This window comes from Corvus moneduloides, chromosome 5 (genome assembly GCF_009650955.1).
Source record: "Corvus moneduloides isolate bCorMon1 chromosome 5, bCorMon1.pri, whole genome shotgun sequence".
NCBI classification, from domain to species: Eukaryota; Metazoa; Chordata; class Aves; order Passeriformes; family Corvidae; genus Corvus; species Corvus moneduloides.
Genome location: NC_045480.1, coordinates 12,109,162 through 12,130,374, shown reverse-complemented (window position 1 = coordinate 12,130,374; position 21,213 = coordinate 12,109,162). Strand labels below are relative to the sequence as shown.

Here is a 21,213-nt window from a genome sequence, read left to right as displayed (position 1 = left end):
CTCCTCCTGCACATTCCTGTCACTTCTTTTTGTGAGCCCAAATGAATGCTTGAAGTCATGATCATATAAAGTGTGTGTGCCATACAGGTTTCCTTCATACTCTTAGTGTGGGTGTTGCTTAATGCATTAATCTTTTGTTTGATAGAGTTTTCATGAGCTTTAATATTCGCTTGTAAAACCTGTAATTTCTTTTAAACTTACATATTTTGTATGAAAGCTTCATTGTTGCTTCCTGTCTGAGAAAGTGCTTTCAGTTTTCCTTTTATCCTGTTCTCACTAGGTTTTCACCTTTTCGTTCAAAGCACTTAGAAGTCCCTAGCTTGTGTTTGTTTAGAAAAAATTATTTGTTGTGCGTGATAGCATGACTGTCATGGGGCTGGCCTTCAATAACTGTGTGAACAAATAAGATCTTAAGCTCAAAAGGTGTAAGAAATTTTGATCCTTTAAAATACAGTTTTTTGCTTTGTTATTCCCTGTTCATGGTCTTTGGCCTCTTGCTTAATCTGGAATTCAGGTGCTGTAGCTGTGACCTAGGAAGAAAGCTGTGTGCACCTGGCCGGGGGGTGATATTAGCAGGCAAGGGGCTAAAACCCCTTTGAGCTGAGTAAATGCACTGCGGAGAGCTTTAATGTGTTTGTGTTGGTAGGAAAGTAAATCTACAAACACTTCTATTATTCAGCATGCCCTCTATTGATTCTTTCTACATGAAATAACTTTAGTAGACTTTTTTGAAGGAAGGCAGTGATTCCTAGTGGTTAGAAGAGCACTGAGAAAATTTATGGTGTGTGTGTATGATCCATTTTGTGTGTGTATATATGCAACTAAAAACCTTTCTTTGTGTGAAAGGACTATTACATGCCTTTAAAGGTTTCAGAATTCAAGAATGGAAGTGTCATACTCAATGTCACTTAAAATGCTAGGGTTTTGGAAGCAGTGTTTGTCTAAATTGTGTGTAAAACATTTTTGCTAAATACGTGATCAGACACTTCTGAACAAGTCAGCCAACTACAGTGATGCTCACATGATGTGATTCAGTTGTGTATGTTAAGGGTATTAAAAGGGTTGGGAACCTACTACTGATTTGCGCTAGAATACTGGGAAGGAAATCTTACGACATCCCCAGTTTATTTGTCTGTAAAGTCTTTTGCATTGAAAATATTTTTTATCTAGATTGTGTAAATCCATTCTTCAAAAACTTGTGTGCATATTGAAGAGTTTGTTGGGTTTTAGTCTTCAGCGTAGTTTAAACCCTAAAGATAAGGTTTAGATATGTTATTTAATCTATAACCTATAATGGCATCTTCCTTTTCTGATTTAAAATTTTAAGCACTGGTATCTTGCAGTCTCACTTGGACTAATCCCCTACTGTGGATTGACTGCCTTTTTGTCAATTTAATGGCTAAATTTCAGAGTTAATGGACAATAATTGCTTCCTAGCATAGTATTTAAGAAACTGAAATGTTTCCTTTTTAAACATTTCCTGTTTCTGATCAAAACCTAACAGAAATAAAATGTAAAAACAGTAAAAATGCCTGCCTATGACAGAGTGAATGCTAAATTCCCATTTGAGCTTACAGCAACAAAGCTGGAATCTTATTTTATATGCCAATGTGCCAAGTAATGTGTAAAGCTTCAAAAAGTAAGCAATCTTTAGTTTTCATCAGCCTGTTTGCAACGTCCCTACATAAACACTTGTGTTTGCACTTCTATATTCTGACTATTTGCCTTGGAGTTGTAAAACATACTTTTTACTAGGAAAACAGAAAGTACTCTATAGTTATGTTTTGCCAGCACCATTGAAGTCTATCACTTAATAACGGGCAGTTTTAGCTTAGTCTTCTTCTGAATGCTATATGACGGTGAAACGCTACAGGTCTTTATGTAATGACCTGTTTTACTGTAATGAGTCTTTTTTAATAAATGCTTTCATAAAATGGGTTTTTAGAGACAGCTTTAACCTGTTCAAAGAAAAGCCTGAATATCAAAAATGGATATTTCTGTAGGCCTTCAAAGGTTTAAATGCTTTCTGTAGTATGATGACATAAATGCAGCAAAGTCAGAAATACATCTGCATCATACTTTGCAGATCACAAATAAATTTTTTTGGGGTTTTTTTTGAGTGAAAACTGAGAAAAATTAAAGTATACAGTGTCATTTCATATTTTAAACCTAAGACTTTATCACACTGAATAAAGAAAAAAACACACAAAAATTTTATTAATAATGTTATTGTTACAATATCCATTAACTAATTTGTGTTGAATGATCTGTCTCTTGGAAAGTAGAATTATATACTGGGAAGTGAATTATAGAGCAGCCTGATGATGAGCTAAACTTTACACAGTCTTGAGGTTCTTGGTGGCAGAGTTAGAACTACAGCAAATATTAAGTACTAACCACCCTTGTATACCCATGGTTTTAATTTCTTTCTTTTGTGAATGCTACGTGCTGTCTAAAACTTTGGCGCTTTCACTTGCCTGCTTTCATTTGAATGACTGCAGTGCTTGTGAGCCTTGAATAACTGATAGACTTCATTGGCTTATATTAATGCACCTGACACAAAACAGCTAGTGAAGTCTATTTTAATTGTCATAAGAGATACATGAAGTATTGCAAGATGAATGTTCCTGTCTTCTGGAAATTTTTATATTCAAGACAGAGTAAAATTTGACATTAAAAAGGCACGAGTTTTTAGCAAAGCTGGAAAATAAAAGCTTCCACTGACAGCATTTCCACTGCAGTACTCTTACGTGGGAGGAATACACATCAAGACATTTTCTGACTAAAAACATGCTTAAGAACAAGGGTGATAAGTTATAGTCATCACTTCTTATGGTATTGTTATGGGGGAATGCATATACTCCTGTGTAGTTGTTTATTCAGTGTTGAGCTGAATTGAAAGAAAGTGTGTGTTGTCCATCCTTGTTCTAAAACCTTGTGTTTTGGACCTTTTACCTTCAGAGAATGACCTATATACCTTATGAGAAAGTAGATTGATAATGGCAGCCATGAAACTAGTCATTCATGCTTGACCTGTTTAACTGGCCTCTCAGTTATCTTTTAAGCAAAGGAAGAATATTGCTGGTTACAAGAACCGTATATACTAAGATTCTAAATTTGATCTTCACAACCTGTTCTTCCACCTTTGCCCTACAACTACAGAATCAACCCACAGGCATATTTTTAATTAACTATCTGTTATTTATATTCACAGACCACACGTGCAAGTACATGGAATTGATAACTGGGTGGGAGGGATTGGGCAGTAGGTTGAAAATAACAGCAGAAAGTGTTTCTTTCCCCTGGCAGTCAGCTCTGTTAGAACAAACATTTCAACAAGTTTACTGCAATAACACCACATTTTTTTTCTCATTGAAGGAAGTAGTTCACCATAAGGCTGCACATTTTTAATTTTTCTTTTTTTTCCCCCATCTTTGCAAATACCATTATGTACATGTTAATATGAAATGTAATTGCAATAAAGTAACTATAATCTGATGTTGTAAAACATTCCCATTTTGTTTCTGCAGCTTTCTGTTGTAGTAAGTTTTCTTATCTAACCCATTCTTCTGAGCAAGAAGAGCTAAAAGGAGTCAAAGCTGTGCCATGCTCTTGTGTGCCAAGTGCAGCAGGAGAGAAAGGAAGAGGCTTTGCCATATAAACTTCAGAGAACTGCCTTTCTTACTAGGGTTTTTATTAGTTTAGCAAACTGCTTTCTGTAGTTTGGGTTTTTTCTTGTGTGTGTAAATTCTACTTAATTAGCTAATGCTGACTTTCTGAATGGTGCCTCCTATATTATCCAGAAATATTTGTGGTGTTCTCAACATGTAGAAAACCCTGAACAGGGAAAGAAAAAGGTATTCCTAAAACAGCTAGTACTGAAATTTTGATGCAAAAGAGCTTAATGAATTTGAAAGCACAGGAAGAAAAAGAAAAGTGCCGCCTTACCCAGCTTGTTTCATTTGAGTGGGGTAGGTGAATGAATATTATGCTTCTTTCAAACAATATGCTCTTTCCTGTAACTTCTTGTTTACTGTTAGCAAAGAGCCCCTGAATGATGTTTGCTGGTGTTAATGGTGCCATCTGGAAAACAGGCTTCCAGCTTGTTTAGAGTTCACGTTATGTTGGTTATATATCAGGGCAAGGAGATTAAGTAATTAATTTTGCTGGGTTGCTGTTTACCTATTTTACAATAATATTTTTACAGCTTTTTGTAAAGACCAAGTACTAAATGAAAATTATTTTTCATTATGTTCCTTTTTTAGCCAGACAATGTGTTATAATCTGGCATTAGAATTTTTCCAAGTGGAACTTGGCAGACAAAACAGTGGCATGGTGAAGAAGAAATCTTACTTCATGGTTTGCTCTTGTTAAATACATCCATTTTAATGAAAGTGTTGGCTTGTAGCCTGTTCTTTGAAAACAGTCCCAGTACCAGGGATGTTAAAGAATGCAAGTAACCCTGTTCTTCAGGAGATCATGTGGAATGGAGTTTATTTCTTCCTTCCTGCCACCTTTTGTAGAGGAGCTGATACTGCCTGGCCCCTCAGCCTGGCATACAGCCTGGCAGGGCTGCTTAGCAGCTTCTCGCATTGCTGCTGCCCCAGTCAGGTAGGGAATGTAACTTGGAGTGGATGCCTGAAAGTCAAGTGACTTCCTACATCTGGAAACTGCTTCCCAAGCATGCTTCTCATGCTGCCACTGCCCTCAGGACATAGCTATGAAGTGTCACAGTGTGTTTGTGTGGGGTAATGTGGTAAATAGAGGTCACACTTCGGTGCTTATTGTAGAATTTGGATCTGCCTTTCTAACTATAATTTTAGATTGGTTGATCAGTAAAGCTGTAACTCTGAGTCAGTGGTCAGTTGTCCATTTTTACCCAACTTAAAACACACAAGTTGTATTGATTTTTCTTTTTAAAATTTTTCTGAACTAATTTACAAGAAGTCATCTCATAAAAGAGTAGCAGTTCTGGCCTTTGTCAGCTTTGCCATTAACTAATTCTTCATTCATCAAGTAGCATGCAGCATGATGTTGTTTACAAACACTGGATATCAGATAAAGGTCTTGAGTTTTTCTTTATGATTGACTGATAGAGCAGTGTGATGCTTTTGAAGAAAACCAGTTGTTTAAGTCTGTATCTGTTCAGTAAATGGGAAAGAATAAAAATACTAGGTGGAGTGTGGAGCAAAATGAAAAAAACCCAAGGATTAGCAGGTGTAATTGTTAGTTTCTGTATGCTCCAGAGACTGAGGAACTGAACTTTCAAATACACTGTTTTAAACGCTGATTAATTTTTCAAAATTCTAGAAAAGGTTCCAGTGGTAAATAGAGATTGACAGGTGAAAGACTGAAGTCATATCAAGAAAAGAATAGTAATAGTACAAAAGCTGATCCATATTATATGTTCCACATGGGCTCATATTTATTGTAATGAATATGAATGTTGTATTGTACATTACATTGAATTGTAATGAAAATGAATATTGAGAGAGGAATTTTGTGGAAGTAAATCAGAAACTGTAAACTATGTCATCCTGTGGCATGTACCAAATAATAAGGGTAAATATACTGAAGTACAGTGCTGAGATGGAGGGTCAATATTGTCATAAGTTAATTTCCACTGTTCTTGCAAAACACTTGTGTTGGATATTTAGTTATGATTACTTAATTCTTCAACCACATGTAGCACTGATTTTTAAAACACTTCAAACTATTGCTAGTAAACAATGTTCTTTATCAAATTAATTTAGAGGGCATGAAGGAAGAACCTGAAGTGCTCTTTGAAGAACTGCTTGAGAGGGCCAAAGCTGGAGAACCAAAAGCACAAACAGAGGTAATTTTATATGGTTTTTGTCCAGTCTTCTTTGCTCTTAATTCCAAAAATAGCACTGCCTGCTGTAGAACTGTTATCACTTCCTCAGTTGAACTGTCTCTGCTTAGATGCGAAACTGTTCAAAGGAAGGTGATGCCATATGGTTTCTCTGCCTTGAGAAATGCCGCTTCCTTGAGAGCATGAGTGGCTTCAGGTCCAACTCTTTACCATGGAAAAGAACTGATTTTGCTTTTTTTTTTAAAGAAGCATGTGTGGAGGTGTGCAGATAGGGACTGTTAAATGCTGTTGGTTCAGCACTGCACTGTATACAAAGATACCAGGGCTCTTAGGCTGGACTCCATGGAAGAAACTGCCACTGAGGTGCTTTAGCAGGGTCAGAGGTTGGTTGGCTGATGTTTTGCTCATATACCATTTCTCTGGTGAATGTAAACGTTTTAGAAAATAAGCCCCTCCTTGTTTATTGAAATTAGCTGTGTTTACTTATTTAATGGCAGATAAAATTGAATTAATAATAGAAATTCTGTCCCTGAATTTGTTAGCACTTCAGGTTTTCCCGTAGGTTTTAGAAAAATTGTACCAGGTTTCCACTGCATTCCTTTGTCTGGTGTATTGGTCTATTATAAATAGCTTAAAACTGTCTAGAAGAGTTTTAATTTGTGTTTAACTTGGTTAGTGTTTTACCTGAGCATTCTTTTCCAAATGCAGCTTTGATGCCAAATGGGAGCGATTGCAGTCTCGTACATGCTCATTGGTGGTTTGGATTTTTCCCCAAGGATCACCACTCTTACTGTAAATAAAAATCAGAAGTGAGGATGGGAAAGAAATTCTTTTAAAGCTGGTAAAAAAAAATACAGCAGTGTTAGGCTTGTTCCCCATTCCATCTCAACTGGTTTGAGGGGCAGGCTGACCTCGGAGTTGCAACTTGAGACAGTAACAAATTTCTCACTTTGAAACAGCTGGTAGCTTTGTGGAGGATGAAACATTTTCCTTGAGGGAATCATCGCTGTAAAATCCATCTTTTGGTGCTATTCCTCCTTATCAAAGAAAGCAAACTCCATAATATTCTTTCAGGATATAAGTTCCATTTGAGTAAGAATACTCAGAAATACTTAGAGAATCTTTAAGTCTATGATGCATATGTATGTATATAAATGATGGGGTTTATCTCCTTTGCAATTAATTCCACTTTCACTCCCTTCCTTTATCTCTTTAATTGTGTACATTTTCTATTCCCACACAATAATAGGATTCTTATCATAAAATGATACAGCATAAATTTTGCTTCAGCACGCCTGAAATGGAACACAAAATACAGTAATTTCTTTTTTATGCAGTCATATTTCTTGTTACTTGTGGAGAGAGAATTAGTTTTTAGTTTTTAAAACCCTAAAAGAAATTCATTTCTTCTCTATTGTTGAATACATTCCTTTAGAATCAATTAGAAAAACGTATTTTTATTTCTTACCATTGTAGGAGTATGAATGAGAAGCTGAGATGCCACTTTTGTGCTGTTTGTTAACAATTACGAAATCAAACACAAGAAATCAGATGGTTCAATGGCTGTCAACATGTATTACTAAAACTTCATGTATTTTTTTTTTAATTGCGAAATAACTGTATGGCAGTTACGTAAATAAAACCCCCACAGCTGGAATTCTCTAATGGAGAAAAGGCAGTTCTGTGTCTTTAACCAGAGGATGTGTGCAAGGGGACTGCTTGAGATGACCACCTCACTTAGCAAAGCCGCAGATGGGAGCAGCCTTTAGAGAAGTAGTGTGAGGGTCTGTGTTAAGTTGTTACCAACTACGACTTAATTTCACTGTTTTAACTCATGGGAAAGAGAGAATCCCAGTCTGCTTAAATGACAGATCTGAGGTTAACACCTTTTCCTATCCATTCTTTGTCCTTTGACTGTTGCAGGCCAGAGCTTTGCAGCTGTTTTCAGGTGGTTTGATGTGGGAACTTTGCTATTAAAACCACAGACAAGCCTAAAAGCAATTCAGTCATAAAACAGGTGTTACACTATTATTTTGCTTGTGCACTAGCCTTTTGTGCTATGACTAGTCCGAAGATCTTAGCTGATGTTGCAATAAGTGTTTCTATGTCCAAGAGGTCCTTAGAAACTTAAGAGCTAGATGATTAAGTGCTGCTACTCTTGAAGCTTTGCTCAAAATCTCAATGGCTATAAATACAAACATGCTTAAGAAACAGCTGTTCTTGTCAGATGGATGTTATTTGCCACCTAACTTGTCCAAGCAATTCCTTTCTGAAATAAATAGCTGAAGGTACATCTGCAGTTGAGTGATAGATTACCATGCAATTGCTGAAATCTTTTTTTTCTTTTTTGTCTCATACACTCTCTTCTTGGGGTGTGCACTTCCCATTGAACTCTGGCATGACTTCGTAATCAATGTTTGGATTACCTAGCCTAATTTTCTCCTTATTTCTGTATGGTTTTGGATAGCTTCACTGTATGTGCTATGGATTTAATGTCTCCCCAATAATTGTTTATGTGAAAGTTGTTGGAGCACTCACTTAAGTGTATGAAACCAGTTAAATGGCTGGAGAAACAACCTTTACTGGAAGAAGAAAGACCTTTCTGATTAAATCAGTGCATTTAATCTACATAAGGATAATGTGATTTATTAATCTTTCAACAGTATTTCTTTAGTCCCCTTTAGTGGCAGTAACAAATGCTGCAGTAACAAATGAAAGCTTCAGAGAAACTTTCAAACTGTTATCTTTTTTCCAGCAGACAATACTGTGGATTTATGAAGCTATACTCTTAAGGTATTGCATTAATTGCTCCTAGAATGTAGCTGAAGTAACATTAGGGAGAGAGAGAGAGAGTGCAGTGACACAAGCAAAAGCATTTCCCAGATTCTCCAGGTATGCAGATAAAATGTCCAGTAGTTTTGGTAATTTTCTGCCATTTAACTTTTTATTGCCTTGTGTTGTGATAAGCTGAAGTGTTTCATACTATTGCATAAATATATTTACTAGTATATTTTCATATATTTTAGTTTTTAGAAGGAAGAAAAAAGGTGGTTTTTTCTTACCTGTAAAACCTGTAATATAGGCAGCTGCTTGGTAATTTCTGTAATCCTGAATAGCAGAATTTTTATATGCTTTTTCACTGAATTTTCTTGATGCTTAAGCAGTATTAGTTTTATTCCATTCACCAGTTAATCATGAGTTTGCTTTGACCTTCAGTGACTGAGCTGCTGTGAGTCAGGGACTGCACTGCTTGAAGCCTGCTTCCATGTCAAGGCTTTGTCAATAGCTTCGTCTGAATTTCTGATTGTCACTGGCACCAGATTATATTACACTTACTTTTTCTGGCTCTAAAATGAGGCTAGCAGTGTTGTCTGGTCATTGTTGTAGGAGGAAAAGAATTCAAGAAAACTTTTAACATTGGGAGTTTCACCTGAACCTGCCAGATGCCTGAGCACCAATGGCAGCTAATTCACTGACCTGGCCAAATGTGTTGCAATTCCTTCTTGTTTGCCGTTCTTCTAGATCTTTCCAATCAGAAGATGAGCTTACAACTATGTTCTTTAGTGCTAGGAGCAAATGTTTTGGCCTTTTGTTCAGAGAGAATTTATGTTAGCTGAGTTCCAGGGGGTGAGAAGGAAGAAGAGAGAGAGACATAGAGACAAAGTAGAGTGTATTTCAGTAATTGAAGGAATTTTGTTTCCTATTTATTATAGGTGGGGAAGCACTTCTTGAGATTAGCAGAAGAGGAGGATGAAGAACTTAACAATTGCAGTGCAGTTGACTGGTTCATCCTTGCTGCTAAGCAAGGTCGAAGAGAAGCTGTCAAACTGTTGCGTAGATGCCTGGCAGACAGAAGAGGTATGGGTTCTCTGAGGCTTCCTGCTTGCACTCCCACGTTATCTGAAACAATACTGTACTCATTTTAACTCTGAAAGAGGGGCTAAAGTATGATGGAAATGATCGTGGCAAAATTGCATGAGTAGTTGCTAACAGACTATTACAATAGGTAATTCAAAAAGCATTAATTACCAATACTGCTTATTAAAGTATTTTTATTAATTATTTGCTTGAATTCCTTCATTAAATCCATGCTTGTTCTTCCCTTCCTCACCTTTAATTGAAGCTTCTTTTCTTTGACTCTGAAGATCATATGTAAGCACACACCAGCTATGTATCTGCTGTTGTTTCATTCTTTTGCCCCTCTCCAACCTCTCTTCTAATTGGTCTTTTTCACTGTCTTCTCCCACTTCAAGATTCTCATCTTCCTTCATGCTGCTTCCCATGCTTGGTCTCTTCTCATCTGCCAACTATCCGAACTCCTACAAGGGGGGGCAAAATCCCCACCAAAACAAAAAAAGAAAAACAACTTTTATTCAGTTCTTGGTGCCTTTGCATGTCACCCATGCATATATGCACTACCTTTTGCCTCATCTGCTGTAACTTCAAAAATTGAAGTAAGACATAGTATAATGCATGTCTTGCACATCTTTGAAGTACAGTTTAAACCTAAGCAATGTGCTTAGATTTTGATAAGCAATAGACACAGATGGACATTTCCGTAATTTACTTAGGTGGTCAGAATGTGGCTGAAACTTGCAAATTTTCAGACTAAACTGAGAAAAATAAATTGTGAGCAAATCTACCATTTCTGCATGTGTTTGGGATAAGTGTATAATGTGTTTTTTCTTTTCTTGAGGCATCACTTCTGAAAATGAGGAAGAAGTGAAAAAGTTATCATCTGAGACTGACTTGGAGAGAGCTGTGCGAAAAGCTGCCTTGGTCATGTATTGGAAGTTAAACCCAAAAAAGAAGAAGCAACTAGCAGTTTCTGAACTACTGGAAAATGTTGGGCAAGTTGATGGTGAAGGTTTGTTCATGAACTGATTTATGGTATTGATAAAATACAGACTTATGGGCACAATACAGCTAGAAGCCTAAAGGGCTTTATGAACAATCAGGCACGAGATAATAGTAAATGTATGATCTACTTAAGATAATGTAACTCTCTCAATGACTAAGTGTCTTTTAATAACTGTGCTCTTTGAACCAACACTTGCTGTAGGTCGTGGGTCAATTAAGCACATACTCAAGTGACTATATATTTTAAATATCTTCATTTAGCACTCACTGTCTTTGGAAAATACGTATTTTATGGCTTTGCTGCATTTGATTTTTTTTTTCCTTCTAACAGTCATCCTGATTATACCTCACTAGATGTTTCAATTTACAAATTCAGTCTTCAAGACACCTGGTTCGCTCTGCTACTACAGCACTAAATGTTAGCTATGGCAGTCCTGTTTCCTTTTCTAATACAGTAACAGGAATATAGAAAACTATATTGCCACTTCTTACCTATTTATATGTAAGTTTGTCTTTTCCTTACTTTGAGGAAATACCATTCTCCAGATGTTGCTGTGACTGTTTGATCACTTTAATTGACTGCTTTGATTTTACATAAACTTCTGTTATTGAACCAGATGGTGAGAAGCAGCCTGGCCCAGTCCCAAAGTCCGTGCAGAAGCAGAGAAGGATGCTGGAGCGATTAGTGAACAGTGAATGTGAGTGCATGCTGCTGCTTTCAGTCTTGGCCAGTCGTTTTAGTTTCTGGTTTGCTTTGGTAAACAACGTTGTGCTGCCAGACTAAGAATGTATAGAAGGTTAGGATTGCAATAAACTGATAGTGTCAGTTTGTTCTGTGTGCAAGACAAGTAATTGATCTGCATGTGAAGTCAGAGAAGACATCACCATTAAAGTCAACTACTAAAGGGAGTTTGCATGTCGTTTGTTATTTTTATATTCTTGCCCTTTCAGCACTCAAAAGTCTATTCAGCAAAGAAGATTTTGCACTTGCAATATTTTTTTTGGTTCTAACTGCAGTAAGCTTTCTGATTACAGTGAGGGAATTAATTATGCACCAATTCAATGCAGACAGATCCTTCACTCTATTTGCCTTGCTTCCATTTGCCCTTCCCTTATAATTAATATTTGTCTTTTCATATTTGTTCAATGACTGATTTAGGAAAGATGCACCAAGATACTTCTTTCATTATTTACAGCAGCTTAGTTCATGTATTACGAAGAATTAAATCCCTTAACACACGCAGGGTCAGATTTGTAGACCTGAGTCTGTGAGTTTTGTAAGGTTTGGTGGGGTGGGGATTGGAATTGAAAGTTCTCCTTAGTCTGGCACAACTAAGAAATGCTGATGTGTTGTTGGGCTTTTAGGAGGAAAGTCAAAGTGTTTTATTAAGAAAATGAATTATCAACAATGCAGCATGTGTAGTTTTTCAAGAACAGTATTTAACATAAGGTTCAATTATTCATTGTCAGGAAAATCTCAGTTTCTTGAAATGCACTAAGTCATATGTAATAGTTCATGTGCAATCTAGATCTGTACTTGAAGAGCACTTTAAATGTCACAAAGCATATTATTAGATATATATATAATAGCAACTAATACATCTGTTGTTGAGATTATGTGAAACTAAAGTGTCATACATGGAATAGGGAGCCAAATATGGAGGTTTGCAGGTTTAAATTCCTTGAAAGATTAGATTTACATTTCATTAGATAAATTTGGCCTTTACCTTCAAGGATTGTGCTCGTTACACAGGTGACTTGAAAAATAACATTCCTAAGAAGAGTAGAATATTTCAGTTTTACATTAACTTTGACAGAAGTAAAAGAGGAGCAGAGGCACGTACCTGTGTGTGAATAAGGGAGTAAGTGATGTGAGAAATAATATTTTGGAAAGCAAGCTTGTGGTCCTGTCAAACCTTCTATGAGACTGTGTCAGCTGTTTTTGTGACTTGGCTGCCACTTCTGGGAAGTAGAAACAGTCCTTCAAGGAGAAGACTGTTGTGTTCCATTGTCCAGTCATTGTATAATAATGCAGATGTATTTGGGTTCATTTGAACTGTGTTGCATTGGGGTTCTTTCCATTCCTTTGGGTGAACTGGCATGTGCTGCTACTGAGTGAGTGCACAGCAAGTCATTTTGTTCTGGATTCTTCAGTAATTCAGAGAGTTATCAGAAAAGGAACTGGCAAATACGATTTTTTTTTTAAGGCTTAAATTGCAGATAAAGTAACAGGGCAGTAAATGAACCTATATGTAAGTGTAGGCAGAAATTGATGGGAGTATTTTTCTTTCCCTAGGGTGGATGTGGGGAGGCCAGGGAATTTATCATAACCGAACTGAAAAAAAATCTATGAATAATAAAGTAGAATCTACAAAATATGCTTTTTATATCAATTTAAGAGACACTTGGGTGACAAAATACTAATGACATTTAAAATTAAAAGTTTTCATCAAACACTTTAAGTAGGAATTAAGCTGTTACCTCTTCTCTAGAGAGCTTTTACCTTTTCAGGGAGGAACAAGAAAGCTGTTACTCTGCAACATTTACTTCTCTGACTCACTGAGCTTCTTCATTTACCTTGCCAGAAGGAGATTCTTCTTTCAGAGTTAGTACACTACCAATACTTGGAAAATAATTTTTAAGCCAGATACGTGTTTGCAGATATCTGATCTGGGTTGTCCTTAATGGAGGTATAAACAGAAAATTAGAGGTGACATTGTCAATGGGCAGTTGTTGCGTGCCTGAGAGGGTACATGTCATTGCAGTGGATAGGCCATCTATACATAGTAAGTTAATAACTCCTTCCTTCCCAGGATGTTGCATGATCCTGTAACAGTGCTGTTAAGGTATTTTTGTGAGGTTCTAACCATGTCTGCTTGCTGATTCTGCACAAATAAGACTATTTCAGCACTGTATATTTTTTCCCAATAAGACAGTAAATTTAGATGACATATTTCGTATTAGGCTTAATCTGAAGCCCACCAAGACAGCTAAAGAGTCTCACAGATTTCTTGGTGCAAGTAATGTTGCCTTACAGTCTGTGAATAATAAGAATAGTTAGCAAAAATAAATCCTTTCTTGTTTCTTGGGAGGCATGCCAGATGGTATTTTGTGGGACATAAAGGTTCACGCGTGGAGGAGGGGGGAGTGGTAAAATTCCACGCAAAAGGCAGCATCCATATTCTGAGATTAAACCAAAAGAGAGATTGTAAGATGCTGATTTTCTGTTGAACTCTTAAAATTCTTCTTCCTGTAGTATGTATCTTGAGACAAATATTTTGTTTTGTTCCATATCTACAGTGTTTTCGGTATTAAATACTGAGCTATTTATATGGTGCTTCTATAAATGTAGCATATTTAAATTAAAAATTTTCTGGGCCAAAACCTGTTAATCCTCTGATTTTAAATTTTGATGAAGCACTTCAGTTTTCTGTCTCTTTAAAATCTCAAACTAGTATTAAGCAGTCCAGCTTTCATATCTTTTTGTCAGCTGACTAGTTAAATTTACTGCGTAGGAGGTGTGTTACAGATTTTTGTCATTCAATTCTTTCATGTATATAGCAATGTCATTTGCTTTAGTGTATGGAAAAAAATTGTTGTTAATTATCCTCCTTTACAAAATGCATCAAGCTTGTCTGCCATAGAAACTAGTTAATACATGCTAATGTAGAGAACTGGGTGCAAAGAGTTTGAACCAGTGCATAAATCGTCTTCTGTCCTGCCATTTCCCTAGATTTTTCAGAAGTAACCTCATGCCTCCCTTGTACTGACAGGAGTGGATAAAGATCTTCCAGGGCAGAGGGATGAATTTTGCCTCTATGTAAACTGAGCAGGGTCTATTTTGTTGCTGGCTATCTGTTTTAGATCACAGTTGATACCGTTTGGGGGAGGCCCTTTGTATAGCTACATAGAATATTAAATTAATACACTGTAAGTAACCTGTACTTAGTCTCATAGATATAATAATTGTGTATTTCCCATAATTATGTGTTTGTAACTTCTGAACTCAGAAAAATGACTGTTAAATGACAAATCAGAAATCAGTTTTTCAGTTGATGACATACAGATAATTCATTACTGCTCCTGTACAAGTCTCTCTTTCTAATGCAGCTGTTAAAGATTTCTCTGAAGCAGATACAATAGTTTATGATTTAAAACCGTGACCTAATGCAGTAGTCTTTTTTTTCTGTGGAATACTTGCAGATAAGCTACATTCACTCACTCTGTTCTTCCACTTACCAGTAAAATAAACTTACTTGCTGGTCTTACAAGATGTAGAGTAGTCATACATTGCTAGCACAAGGAGCTGCTTGTTTTCAGCAGAGCTCTCAGGACAAGTTGCAAGGTAAACCTATGTTGTCAGTAGTTCAGTTTTTGTAGACTAGCTTCTAGCAGGAAAGAAAATTATTATTCCAATTCATAATCAATACAGTGTTGTGATAAAATTTACTCCAAATTTTCATTTTATCTTTCTAGCTAAAAAATTTATTGCTTTGGATGACTTCGTTGAAATTACCAAGAAGTACGCAAAGGGTATCATCCCTTCTAACCTGATTATGCAGGAAGAGGAAGATGATGAGTTGGCAGGGAAGAGTCCTGAAGAATTACCCCTACGACTGAAGGTAAAAAGGCAATGTGGAACAGGTTATGTTAAATGGACTCTTGACTTAAGCATCCCAGACAAAACAAGAATGACTTGCACTTCTCTCTCAATACTGATGTTCAGTCTGTATAGATCAGTACAAGAACTGTTGCTGTAACTTCTTTTTGGACTTGACCTCATATATATGTTTCAAGTTTCATACATATGAGTCACGTATTTTAAAAAAAGGGATAATGGTTTTCCCTGTAAGAGGACAATCTACCTTTATTATATCTTCAGTGAGGATTTAAATGTACCTGTCATCACTGCCCTATTTTTATTATAGATGTTATTATCTGCTTCCTATCTTTCTAATTTAAACAGGAGCAAACAGGCAGGAAAAATTATCCATAGCATGAAAAGATTCTGAGGGGAATTCAAGAAAGGTGAAACTTGCTGTTAGCTTCTACAGCATTTGTCTCTGCTATATCTCTACATAGTGAAAGGAGAAGGGAAGATTAGGGTGCATGCCTTCAATATTGGCATAAATTTTAAGTAAGGTGGGGGGTGTGTGGCTGCTGACCTGAGAGTTTTTGCTGTAGTTTTGTTCATTATCATAGTGTAGGGGAGGGGAAAAAAGGGGGAGTGAAAGGTGTCTCTTTCCGAGCTTTTGAATGGTAATCGTCCGAAGGAGATGCACTTACGAAGAACAGAGATACCTTCACATAAGGTTTTGCCCAAATCATTGGGGCATGTGTTGTCCCAGTTCATCACAGTGCCACAGGTATTTGCTGGAACATTCTTGGCCTTTCACTTGAACTAATTAATATAAAAAGGTAAGATCTGGGAAAACATAAAAACAGTCATTTTATGGGGGAAGGAGGATGGATTGCAGCATCTAATGTCCATATGTGGTATTTGAATGTGTGTTTGAAAAATCCTGTACCTTTTAATGGATCATTTGTAAAGGGTGTGGTTGGTGTTCAATCCAGCAGTTTCTCTGTTGTCCAGCAACTGTGATGGAAAATGCCACGTAAAATAGGTAGAATTTTAAGATCCTCTACAGTTATTGTTGTGGAGTTAAAAGAATCTGTAAATGTGTAGTAATTGAATTTAATATACTGCTGCTGCTTCCAAAACAGGTTTTGACAGCTGCATCTTTAGATGCTTGGGAAGGATTGTTTAAAGATAAAACTCCAGCTGTAAAGACTTCCTGTATGTGTATATGAATCATAGGCATTACTTCCTGCAGTGTATATGCATAGAATGTATAGCATAATCCTTGCAGAATGTGGCAGTTACATGCTTTAAAGTACAATACTTGCAGCTCAAGTAATGACTTACGGTACTGCAGGACTGTAGCCATGTAGTTTATCTTCAGTATGAAGTTAGCAGAATATTTGACTAGGAAGCCATTTAATTATATGTGTCAAAGGTAATGAAATACATCTTGCCTGAAATCAAAATCGCCTCTGAGCTTTGTCTGACTGAATTAATCAAAATGGAGCTAATAATCTCAGACACAGTAATCTTATTTTATTGGCAACATTGATCTGAAATATAAATCTTTTCATGTCAGCTGAGGTTAGACAACTGGCTGCTACTGCTGCAGCTAAGAATATCTGTGATGCAAAGATACAAAACTGCTCATTAATAAAATGCTTCTTTCTCTTTTTCCAGGTTGTAAAATATCCACTTCATGCCATTATGGAAATTAAAGAATACCTTATAGATATTGCATCGAAGGCAGGAATGCATTGGCTGTCTACCATTGTTCCAACACACCATATCAATGCTCTCATCTTTTTCTTCATCATCAGTAATCTGACAATTGATTTTTTTGCCTTTATTATTCCATTAGTCATATTCTATTTGTCCTTCATTTCTATGGTGATTTGCACACTGAAGGTTTTTCAGGACAGTAAGGCTTGGGAAAACTTCCGTGCTTTGACTGACTTACTGCTTCGTTTTGAACCAAACCTAGATGTTGAGCAAGCTGAGGTGAACTTTGGATGGAATCACTTAGAGCCATACATTTATTTTTTACTCTCGGTATTCTTTGTAATTTTTTCCTTCCCTATAGCAAGCAAAGACTGTATACCATGCTCAGAGTTAGCTACTGTCTCAGTTTTCTTCACAGTGACAAGTTACATGAGTTTAAGCACGTGTGCAGAGCCTTACACACGAAGGGCATTAATGACTGAGATAGCTGCAGGTTGCTTATCCCTATTGCAGGTATTACCTGGGAATTTTGGCTACTTGAAATTCTTAGGTAAAACCTTCTTTACAGTTCCTGTAGGCCATTTCTTTGTGATCAATGTAAGCATCCCATGCCTTCTGTTTTTGTACTTGTTCTATCTTTTCTTTAGAATGGCCCAACTACGGAATTTTAAAGGCACCTACTGCTACCTGGTCCCATACCTGGTGTGCTTTATGTGGTGTGAACTCTCCGTGGTCATTCTGCGGGAGTCCTCTGGCATTGGGCTCGTTCGTGCATCCATCGGTTACTTCCTGTTCCTCTTTGCACTCCCAGTGCTGGGTGTAGGCATTGCACTGATGTGTCTTGTCCACGTCATTAAGTGGTTTTTGTCTTTGGAGCTCATGAAAATTGTAGTGACCCTGGTTTTGTGTGCTGTTCCTTTGCTCTTTCGATGGTGGACAAAGGTTAACTTCTCCGTAGTTGAAGTGGTTAAATCTCTCACTCGAAGCTCGATTGTGAAACTCATTCTGGTGTGGATTACAGCTGTAGTGCTGTTCTGTTGGTTCTATGTGTATCGATCTGAGGGAATGAAAGTTTACAACTCTACCCTGACATGGAATCAGTATGGTTTCCTCTGTGGACCCCGGGCCTGGAAGGAGACTAACATGGCACGTACCCAGATTTTGTGCAGTCACCTGGAAGGACACCGAGTGACATGGACTGGGCGGTTCAAATATGTGCGCGTGACAGAAATCGACAACAGTGCAGAATCTGCAATAAATATGCTTCCCTTTTTTATTGGTGATTGGATGAGATGCTTGTATGGTGAAACCTATCCTCTTTGTGATCCCAAAAATGTTACACTGGAGGAGGAGGAGTTGTGTCGTCTGAAGTTTTTGACAAAGCATAAATGCCACATGAAAATGTTTGATCGGTACAAATTTGAAATAACTGTGGGCATGCCTTTCAGTAGCAAAAATGGAAGCAAGCCTATCGAGGAGGATGATATAACCAAAGATATTGTGCTGAAGGCAAGCAATGAGTTTAAAAAAGTGTTGCTGAACTTGAGGCAAGGGAGTATAATTGAATTCAGTACCATTCTGGAGGGTCGTCTTGGCAGTAAATGGCCTGTCTTTGAACTGAAAGCAATCACTTGCTTGAATTGCATGTCTAAACTCTTACCTGCAGGGAGGCACGTGAAAATAGAGCAGGACTGGAGGAGTACAGTGCATAAAGCCATTAAATTTGCTTTTGATTTTTTCTTCTTCCCATTCCTGTCAGCTGCGTAATGTGCTCACGTATTGGTTCAGTGGTATTTTCAGTGTCCACTGCATTTACACTACCAAAGGTGTGGCTTCTTAAGAGATAAAAAAGCCCCAACAAAAATCTGCCTTGCTGTAGAGATGCTCAAAAAGTGTGCCAATATAGAGCATTGATTGAGTTTTGCAAGTGTACATACTGTATCCTGACTTTAAACCCTGTATGACTGAAGTAATATATACTACTTGATTATTATAAATGAATGCAGGGGATTGCTGCTAATTGCATGGAAACTGTTTTGTCCAAAATGGATATATTGTCTGTGGTACAACACTAGATGCATTCACTTGCTCGATGTTAAAAGCACTTTACTCTTTAAGTATTCACAATGTGCCCATTTGTATTTTCACATGTATGATTTAGAATAGGTAGCTGACAACAGCTTATATTGCATTTACTGCTTGTATTTATTTGGTGTTTTCTAGAAAAAGTCATTTTAGAGTCAGTACCTAATGGTGATGTTTGCGTACAGCAATCACTGTTTCACTGTTTGTCCAGAAGATAGTGACCACTGTTTTTTGAAAGGGCACAACATTTCACACCCCAGCAAGGTTTTATAAAGTCCCCAGGCTTTTACTTTGCATTAAATATTGTGTACAAAATTTGCTATTTGTCCTGATTGGTTACACTAAGGTATAGTCCATGCTGGTGTGTGAAATGCAAATACCAAGGCTGGTGTCGAGATGGTACCAGTAATGGACAAGCCACAGAAACTGAAATTGTACCTAAAAGTCTGTAGTGGAAACTGAAATAGAATGTTTGTTTAATTACTTGTATTTTGCAAATAAAGTACAAACTTGAATTAAATGGGTACAACATTTGTTCATTATGCTTTGACATTGTGACCAGTTTGTGTTGTGCTGATAGCAGCTTTCACTGAAAACTACGATTGAGAATGTTTAAAATATTCTGGTGTGAGATTCTTGAAGTTGTACTTGGCAGTTTTAAAGCCATCAGTAAAATCTGGTGTGCCAGGTGAAGTTTTTGTAGCTGTGTAGTCTACACATACTGCTTCCCACTGCTTTCATTGTGACTTAGAACCTCTCTGGCCACTGTGGCTGCATGTCACAGATCCATCCTGCCATTTCCCTGACTCCCCCACTGAGCCTGCTTTAGATTCCTTTTTGCCTTTGTGTGTCAGCACCAGGACCAGGGAGAGGGGTTAGCAGTGAAAACATGATAGAGAAGGGGAAACTTTTGGGGACAGTGAGGCAATGGCTGCACTCCAGCTATGAGCACCCTCTTGAGCATTACCCAGAGCTGCAGTTGGGAAGATGCCAAAGGCACCTACAGATGTGCTGCCCAGTGTCCAGTCCAGCCCCCACCATTCAGAGCCCCACAGTTGTGCTTCAGCCTATCAGATAATCTATGAAGTAAAATCATGTCTTCAGGGTGCTTCTAGCTTTGAAAACCTGCCAACTATCTCTTTCCACCTGGGGAAAAGAAAAGGAGTAAGGTAGCAAGTAAATGCAAGTTTTGACAGCTTCCCTTACTGGAAATAAGCCAAACTTAGGCCTTTCTCCTCCTTTTGTTAGATCATCTGTAGGCTCTTTTTAAAATACCCAAATGTTCTTCCCGGCTCTGAAATTTAAGCACAAAATATTTTAATTTTTTAAACTTTTTTTTCTCCTGACAAATATATGAATAAAAGTTTCACAGTTTTGTGCATGTAAGGGGAAAAAAGGCAACGGTCTTGGGATTCAGAATTAACGTTAAAATTTCTCCTTTTAGCTTTTACCCTTTGTATGGATATCAACTTAATAACTTACTATGGTGCATTTGTTAGGAGTTGTTACATGTCCTGAAAATGAAAAAGTGACTCAAGTCAGATGTGGGAAGTTTTGCAAGAGGAGGGAGAGTACTTTTGATTTCTTTGGAAAGGTTGCTTTTTAAGAGACAAAAGGCTTAATCCTGGTACCTCATCTGTATCATAATAACAACTCTGAGACTTGTTTTTCAGCCTTTTTTGCGGAATTTGTTAGAGAATATTGGCATATAACTTTTACTAAATTTTCAGACTTAGAATTATTAGCTAAAAATCTGGTTCCTTGGAGGGGGAGAGCTCCCTCAAAGATATTCATATCAAATATTGGTCAGATTCAAAGTTAAACAATTACCGTTTGTGCACTTACATGAAGGAAAAAAAAAACCAAACCCTAAGCCAAACTCTGAATTAGCTAAATCCTAGGAAAAATAATTCATGTGCTCTGTAGTGATAGGTTGATGGGGATACTTGAATTTATCAGGTGCGTCTTTTCAGCACAGCTGGGAAGTTTTGCACAGTATCACATTGGAGGTCATTTTCCATATGTTCTCACTTCTTCAGTGCAATCACAAGGGACAGAGGAGGCAAATTTTACTTCAAGACCTTTAAATAATGCCTTTTAATGCAAGTTCTCAAGTGTTTTTCCTTGATAC

At 37.2% G+C, this 21,213-nt stretch overlaps 1 protein-coding gene across 2 annotated transcripts in view; it reads left to right on the top strand.

Moving 5' to 3' along the window:
- WFS1 (wolframin ER transmembrane glycoprotein) overlaps nt 1-19,597 on the top strand; it is a 33,205-nt gene extending 13,608 nt beyond the window's left edge. For both annotated transcript variants that reach the window (XM_032109281.1, XM_032109282.1), the window contains exons 3-8: nt 5,754-5,836; nt 9,547-9,691; nt 10,530-10,700; nt 11,311-11,391; nt 15,170-15,315; nt 16,956-19,597. In XM_032109281.1, coding sequence (XP_031965172.1) covers nt 5,754-5,836; nt 9,547-9,691; nt 10,530-10,700; nt 11,311-11,391; nt 15,170-15,315; nt 16,956-18,764 — 2,435 coding nt within the window. In that variant the 3' untranslated portion in view covers nt 18,765-19,597. The remainder of the gene's footprint in view (nt 1-5,753; nt 5,837-9,546; nt 9,692-10,529; nt 10,701-11,310; nt 11,392-15,169; nt 15,316-16,955) is intronic.
- The last annotated feature ends 1,616 nt before the right edge of the window (nt 19,598-21,213 follow it).